This window comes from Aplysia californica, unplaced genomic scaffold (genome assembly GCF_000002075.1).
Source record: "Aplysia californica isolate F4 #8 unplaced genomic scaffold, AplCal3.0 scaffold00540, whole genome shotgun sequence".
In the NCBI taxonomy this organism is placed as follows: domain Eukaryota; kingdom Metazoa; phylum Mollusca; class Gastropoda; order Aplysiida; family Aplysiidae; genus Aplysia; species Aplysia californica.
In genome coordinates, this window is record NW_004797810.1 from 104,468 (window position 1) to 112,458 (window position 7,991).

The window sequence follows — 7,991 nt, forward strand, 5'->3', positions numbered from 1 at the left end:
GATGTAAAACAGCTACAAATACATTTTACAGAATTATTTCATTATCCCAAGGTTGCAAAGTTCTATCTGCTCAGTATTAAGTTTAGAGAAATCTGATGTTAAAATTTTTTTAATGCAGTTCTTTCAATATCTTGTTAACGACTCTGAATAATCTTACCATTTTGATAGGGCAGATAGAACATTTGTTTTCTGACGTCATGGCCTTTCTAAGCTAAAATGGCAAAAAATGTCAGAAAGAACTTTGTAAATATGAGGTCCTGATCTGTCAGTTCTCAGTCAATAGTGATAAAATATGTCATATTCTATACTATCTTAAATCTCATATTGCACCTTAACAATCATATTTTACTCTGTCCAAAACAGGCTATTTTCACTGTGGACATATCCCATCCTGACCCTGACATAACCCGTGATGAGATCGATCAACTTATCAGAGAAATGAATCAACTGTTTGACAACGCAACATTGAATGGAAAGTATGCCATGCCTCATGTGGGAGTGACAGATTACCTTTCTTATGGCTGGGGTGTCCCTAACTACCAGTGCCCAGCTCCAACTTATTATCAGCCATTTTCGGATGACTTTTTGTGTGGTATGTTTAAGCTGTCGTTAAGTTTTTTAGAATTTAAAAAAAAGTTTCCCTTCAGTATAGAATTACCTTTTCTTCAAGCTAAGCTGTATGTAATATTGCTTTATGTTTGATAATGTACAAGTTTTCTTTGCTTTCAAATTGCTTTGTATTTAGAAGTTTGTTACATGTTTTTATTTGACTTCAGCAAGTGTGTTTTGTAGCATTGAATGGAAAGTGTTATTACCTTTTCTTTTGACATACATCAGCTAATCATATTTCATGTCTAATTAGTAAGGAAGTTCTGTTAATAAACTATATTACGCGGGTGGTTGGCGGGTGCTCTGGTGTGGTTTGTTCCTTCTTTCCTTCAAGCATCTGCTGTCCTTATCTTTCCTCTTTTTTGTGTTTGTTACTCTCTTACTCTTGCAATACTTCTAATCTTCGGCACTTATATGACCTTATTGTGTTGCAAGTGCCGTAAAACTCTTACTAAAACTAAAACTATATTATTTTGTATCTTGGGCTTTTCCCCACGTTTTTCAAAGTGCTGTTTTCCTCTACAGGAAAAGGGAAAAATGAAAATGTGTCTATTTTTAAAGTGCTTTTTATCTCTGCAAACAGATAGGCTCTTGTTGTCCTGTTTCCCTTGTTCCCCTAAAATCAGTGCCACCATGCATATCCACTGCTATTGCTCCATCCGTCTCTTTAGTAGTGTTTGGGGTTTTTTCTCACCTATTTGGTAATGTTTTATCAACTCATTCGCTACGTATTATTTTCGGCTTGTGGACGAATTTTTTTCGGGAGGGCGAAATGAGATGATGACTAGTGCGCAGTTCACAGGTCTTGGGGGCCATAAATTCAAATAAATATCAATATATTATATACCAACATTTTCAGTATGATTTGTAGAATACATCTGTATTGTTTATTTCAGTATTTTTCAACTTTGGTTCCTGTAAGAGGCGATTATGCAACACAATTGTGATTGGCTGCGGATAAAATTTGAAAACAAAAAATTAATAATCTCAGATAAAACTCAAAAAATATGTTTGCACCTTGTCAAATTATACATCAAAATAACCATAACTGTATATAGAACAGGAAAATATTGAAAAAGGAGCAGTTATTTACATACATTCCATAATATTTGTACATTTGGATCATAACCTCCGATATTGAAAAAAAAAAGTTTTTTTTAATGATTTTGAAAAAAAAAAGGATCCCAAACAGAAAAAAACACTCGTATCTTATATGGAATTATTCAGAATTGCATTTGGAATAAATCTATACATGTATTGGGTGGTACTTTTTGAGTAAATTCACCAAAAAGTAGTGATTTTGGGCAGAAAAATGTTTTTTGACTATTTAGATCTAGGCCTAGATCTAGCCCTAAAAAATATTGCATTTCTCAATTACAGTGAACTGGCAATTTGAGTCCAGTAGTATCAATATTATAAAGAAAAGTCCTACATTTCTTTAGTGAGCAAAATAATGATACATTTTGTTGTGTAAAAGTACTAAGACTGGTGTCTGGGCTATAATTTGGGCTTCGCGATAAAACGATGTCGCGTAAACTTCGAAATCATGTTTCAAAACTGAATCAAAACTTCCGATTTTCTGTGGAAACGCTTGACCCGGAAGACAACTTTATATTATGACCTTTATTTTAACATGGATATGTGGATTGGAATAGAAACCAAGCTAAAATTGAACATCGGTTCTCGAGCCGCCATGGGCGGCTTAGCGTACTGACGGCACCTTTAGCCGCGCCGCCCTCCACGGCTCGGCGTAGCGAATTAGTTAAAATGTCTGTGCTTCTTTCTATTATGTGTAGTTCTCTTCAAAATTGCTTTCACTTATAAAATGGGGAGGAGTTATTAATTTTAGTAGTAGGCCTATAAGTGAAAGGTTCAATCTGGCCTTTTTGCAAATGTCTCAATGACGCAGTTTGATTTTTTTCCTTAAAATTTTTCTCATCTTTTCAATTTGGAGGGAAATCTCAGCTGGGGAAATTCACCAGAATATCCGTTTGAATAAATTCTTAATGTCTACCAGTAATGATCTTGCAATTTTCTTAAATTTGTCCACAGTTGGTTGTGGCAAGGGCTGGGTATATTCCCCCCATCAGACGTCCTGCAGTAAATGCCCTGTTGGTACCTACCAGCCAGAACTGGAGGGAGATGAGTGCCTTCCCTGCTTAAACAACTCTACAACACTGAGAGATGGGAGCACTTCTGAAGATCAATGTCTCGGTATGCACTTTTCACTTATGGGAAAAAGTCAAAAGTTGGAATGAGCTTTTCAGGACAACATCTGTTATTGCACTTAGTGATGAGCCTCTGTTTTGAAAAGATTTTGACTGAGCAGTTTTGGAAGAATATGGCCAGTAACATGGCATTTTGACCGAAAGAATTTTTACATAAGAAGACATATACTAAACATCAGATACATATTTTAATCCGTACTAGAGGTGAAGGTGACAAAATGTATGGTCTGCTCACTGGCTGTTCAAACACTAATTTTCTGACATGACTTTTTCCTCTTTGCAGTCTAGAGTGTAATTTTCTAAAGCCTCTGTTTGCCACAATAACAAGGTAGGCTTCCAGTTCAGACAATTCCTGGCCCTATTCACCCCATGCATGATAGGGAAAGGTGGAAAGTGTTTGTTCGTGGCCTATATCCTGATCAAGGGGGAGAAAGGCAATGATGATGATGAGGTGTAAAATATTTACAATCCAGGAAAAGTATTTTTCTAAACTGTCTCAACAACTCTTTCGATGCAGTAGTTTTGAAGCAGCAGCTTAGACTAGAAAATCTATGATGTCTGACTAAATTCCTTACTTTTTTAGACAAAGAAGTTTCTCTTTTTTTCTCCGTTTCAGTTTGAGTGTATACTATCATATTTTCAGACATGCTCACTCCTCAAGGCTCAGAGTATAATAGTATGTTGTGGGTTTTGCATGAGTTTACTCACCTTTCACTGAGGAGTAGTCACACAAGTCAAATTTTCTTACTTTCATTGCAATTATTATGCTTCAGTGAAAATTATCATTGTATAATGGGTGTGACCAACTTACACCAATTGGTGCATTATCTTTTTTCTCTTTCCATTCTAAAAAAATTTGTGCTTTTATTTTGACCCCTGGACAAAAAGCACTGCATTTATAATGACCTCTTCAGGTCCAGTAGGCTATAAAATTAAGAGCAAATGAAACAAGTTTCCTAATCAATTTTGTCAATTCTTGTTCTTTTTTAACTAAATGATAATAGATTGTTTTGACTGTATTTTCCGGCAGCTATCTGTCCTGCAGGAGCAACCTCCCCCAAGGGTTATCTCCCTTGTGACCCTTGCCCACTCGGCCAGTACCAGCCAGAGACTATGAAGGCAGCATGCCTACCTTGCCCTTTTGGAATGTTCTCTGACTCAAGGGGAGCCACTCAACTTTCTGACTGCAAATGTTAGTTGAACTTACTGTATACTGAAATGAGAAAGATCTTGTCAGTTTGTTAAGTGTTGGAGTGCTTAATCGGCTGTTTGCACTGTATGCTTCCCGGGAAGCTGAGAATGTTTGTTCTGAGTGTTATAGGGTCTGGTGGGGTAATGATTTTGTGTAAAGCGCATATAGAGCTTGCTGTCGAGCGGGGGTAGGCCTATGCGCTATACAAATCGTCGGTCGCCTGATAAAACCGTGAATTCCACAAATTTTCGAAACTCGTTTTTTTGCATTTTTTGATAGTGCTCGGTGAGATACATGTCCCTGTAAAACAATTTTTCAATTATCTCAACTCAAACGTGTAATCTGACGTAATAAGAAAATCGTGAATAAACACTGTGCCCCAAAAGTCGCCTGATGAAACCGTGAATCCCACACCTGTGTGGAATTCACGTTCTCATCAGTCGGTTTATGACTCGCGGGGCTGACCGTTGGCGCCGTGAACGCCTCTTTAGACAATTGAAATATGGGCGACTGCGTTGAGCAAACACATTGGTCGGTCAGTGTTCAGGGTTTCCAGGCCAAAGATTATAATTTATGATGTTGACTGTATGCGTTTTGCGGGAAAACCTCTCTATCACATAATTAAAAAGTGTATTTCCTAGATGTAGGACGGGTATTGTTTCACAACGACTATCAAATTCGAAGGTGTAATGTGTGTGCCCTCCTAGTAGTGGATATACAATTTTGATCGTTTGCAAAAAATAAATAATAAATAAATAAATAAATAAATCTAAAAATTGACGTAGTCAAGTATAAATTACAAGTATATTTCTGTGTTGTATCACAACCCAAACTTGTTTGACATTGAAAGCTCTTTGATTTGATATCAGAGTTCCCTAACAAGAAAAGGAATTTTGAGAAACCGAGCAATGTGAACCATTTTGGGCATCAAAGAAAGCTACAGAAAATACAGCACGGAAATAGTAGAAGAACCAGACTTCAACAAAGAAAAAGTATCATTCAAAGTAGACGATGCGTTGGAACAGATCAAAGGTGCTTCTTTAACCTCCGAGAGAGTAAGAGAGGAAGAGAGAGAGAGAGAGAGAGAGAGAGAGAGAGAGAGAGAGAGAGAGAGAGAGAGAGAGGGGGGGGCAGCAATAAGCAATACAAATCAAGAGATAGGACGATTAAAAAAACTATTGAACTGAAACCCAGATGTGATTGCTCAACAAAATCAATGGACTACTCACTAGTAAAAGACAACGCCTGAACAACTATCTGAACAACTATCTTTGCCTTTGTTTGGACTTTCTTTGACACGAGGAGACAGAATGTCCTATGTAAACGGTATTCTCAATGCAAAAAAAGTGCAATTTAAGCAAAGGCAATACACCAAGCTGAAAGATGCACACTTGGGTTTATTATCTGAAACAGAATGACCAGAAGATCAAAGTTTGCAGGATGTATATCTATGACCGGGCTTTCCCATTTTAAACTGCTCTAGATGAGCCCATGCCAGTTTCATCATCACCTGGCTCACCCCGTACGGACAAACACTTTCCACTATTCCCTACCCTGGGCTACCTTCTTCATATTTTTCAAATGTCTTTCCACTTTTCTGTTCATAATTCTCTGCGACTTTTCTACAGGTTTCACTTGGTTTTCCCTTGATCGTTTAAGCTGTTGACTCAAAATTAAAACGTTTGTGTTATGTAGCTGCCTGATTTCCAAATTGTATATTCAGTCCAATCCATCTCCACTGCTTTCTTGTCTGAAAATTTTCTGGCCATTTCTTCCTCATTGGTGACTCTGTCTGTCCATTCGATCCTGAGGATCTTCCTCAGGCACTTGTTGATGACAACCTGGATCCTCCAGAACCTGGATCCTCCAGCTGCACCACCAAACAATCCACAAGGGACGTGCAAGCCAATGAGTTTCTGTTCACATCTGTGGACATGCTTTTGAAGGCTCCCACTCACTATTGCCAGCAAAGCTCTGGAAAACTGTATCTTGATCCTTGATTCTGTAATCTGTCGGAGCTTGTAACCGCCTGCACTGGTCAGGGACAATCTGCCTTGTATGTCAGGCTACTCAAATATGTGCTAGAGGAAAAGAACATGTCGATCTATGAGTCAAAAAGAGATCAATGTGAATTGTGCGTGAGTTTTGAGTCTTGGCAGCGTCAGCCAGACTAAGTGAGAATCTCACATATCAGTAAAGAACATGACAAAGAAAGGGTATGCCATGAATAAAGCCTTTGCTCTTAGGCAAGAAGACCTTGTGATGATTTGCCTGAATCTTCAGGGTGTACTTTTGTCATTGTCTATTAATTCATCCAGCTCTTGTTACAGAAATATGCACATAACCTTCAATGCAACCTCGTTTGGTGCCATCCATTACTTATGAAAAAAGGCACAAGGTGGTTTGATTGCAAATGAATTCACAAGTTGTTTGATGGACAAATGCATCGAAGGTTATAACAATATATTCAATGTTATACAGCTACGGGTGTGTGTGTGTCTGTGTGTGCGTATCAGCACAAAATTGCATCTATTTCTAATGCCGTAGGTGCCCTCTCTACTATAGCAAACACCGAAATTGAACACAAAATCTTATTAAAGGCCACACTCATGCAAGTAGAAAATATGCACGGCGTCATTGAGCGACAGCTTTAAATAAAAGACATTTTCAGAACTGCAATTTTTATAATTATAGCAACGAACCTCCATGGTTTTGCCAAAATTGCAGTTAACAAAACTGTCAGGTCGGGTAGACAAAAAGAAGACCAAGCTGTTAAGGCAATATGAAGCCTCTGATATACATAAGGAGAAATTCTTTTCAGACTGAACTCTAACGAAGAGTGGGAGAGTCTTCTAAAGTCCAGAGACAAGAAAAACTTAACAAACAGTTCCCCACCACTGTATCATTCTACTTATAAACGGCAAAAAGTAATTTTCAGGATCTGAGAGACAAAAAGGGTAAGATAATGAAAGATGATCATTCAGACATTCAGGGGGTATAGAATTTTGACATAAATCAAGTTCTCAACCCATCCACCACCCTCTCCCCAAAGGAAATACACTTACATACAATTGGAGAAAGAAGGATAGAAAGAGAGAAAGTACGCAAATGAAGGAGTATGATTTCATAGATTACATACAATATCACATTCATGTAAGAGTGAGAGATGTTTATAGTGGTAAAATTATTAATAGCGTTCTGCCTCACTCAGTCTGAAATTTCATTCTCAGTTTAAAATTGGTCTTTTAAAATCTTTCTTATAACAGTATTTCGTGCTTTCATATATTTTTAAACATGCCAGGGCCTCAAATAAGAGAAAACACACTGCCTAATAACCGTGAATACAACACCGCGTTCCCAAAAGCCTACTGATGAAATCGTGAATTCCACACCTGTGTGGGATTCACGACCGCATCAGGCGAGATTCGAATATGAAAATCGTGAATCCCACACTTTTTTGAAAAAATGACCATCTACGGCAAAAAATGTACTACAGTATTATTTTTAAAAGGTAATTGATTAGATTTATCCATTTAGTTTATATATTGGACGCCAAATGAAAGAGAAAATCAGTTTTTTCCCTCTCCTGTAAAATTTGCTTCGTGTGGAATTCACGATTTTATCAGGCGACCGACGAAATACTATTTATTACTATTATAATTATTATTATTAAATAAGATTCCTAGCTAATATCCTTTTCTTCCCGTTCTGCAGTTAACTGCCATGTGTAGCTTTTATTGGTAGGCGGCAGCAGGTTATGTTCAGTTGTTGTAGTCCCAATGTCATGCTTTTTGTGTAGCTTTGTATGATAAACGTAAACATAAACAAAGCCTGTGGTCTAGACGGAGTAAAAGGGAGAGTGTTAAGAACTTGTTGTGAGCAACTGGCCCCGATATTTACCTTCATTTTTAACCTGACCCTACACAAAAACTACATTCCTACAATATGGAAAACATCGGAGG

At 37.6% G+C, this 7,991-nt stretch overlaps 1 protein-coding gene across 1 annotated transcript in view; it reads left to right on the top strand.

Annotated features, from left to right (window-relative positions):
- Positions 1-363: 363 nt before the first annotated feature.
- Positions 364-7,991, top strand: part of LOC101847445 (signal peptide, CUB and EGF-like domain-containing protein 1) — a gene marked incomplete at its 5' end in the record, with an annotated part of 45,465 nt that continues 37,837 nt past the window's right edge. Inside the window, 3 exon segments of the mRNA XM_005106518.3 lie at positions 364-592; positions 2,662-2,823; positions 3,868-4,029. Coding sequence (XP_005106575.3) covers positions 439-592; positions 2,662-2,823; positions 3,868-4,029 — 478 coding nt within the window.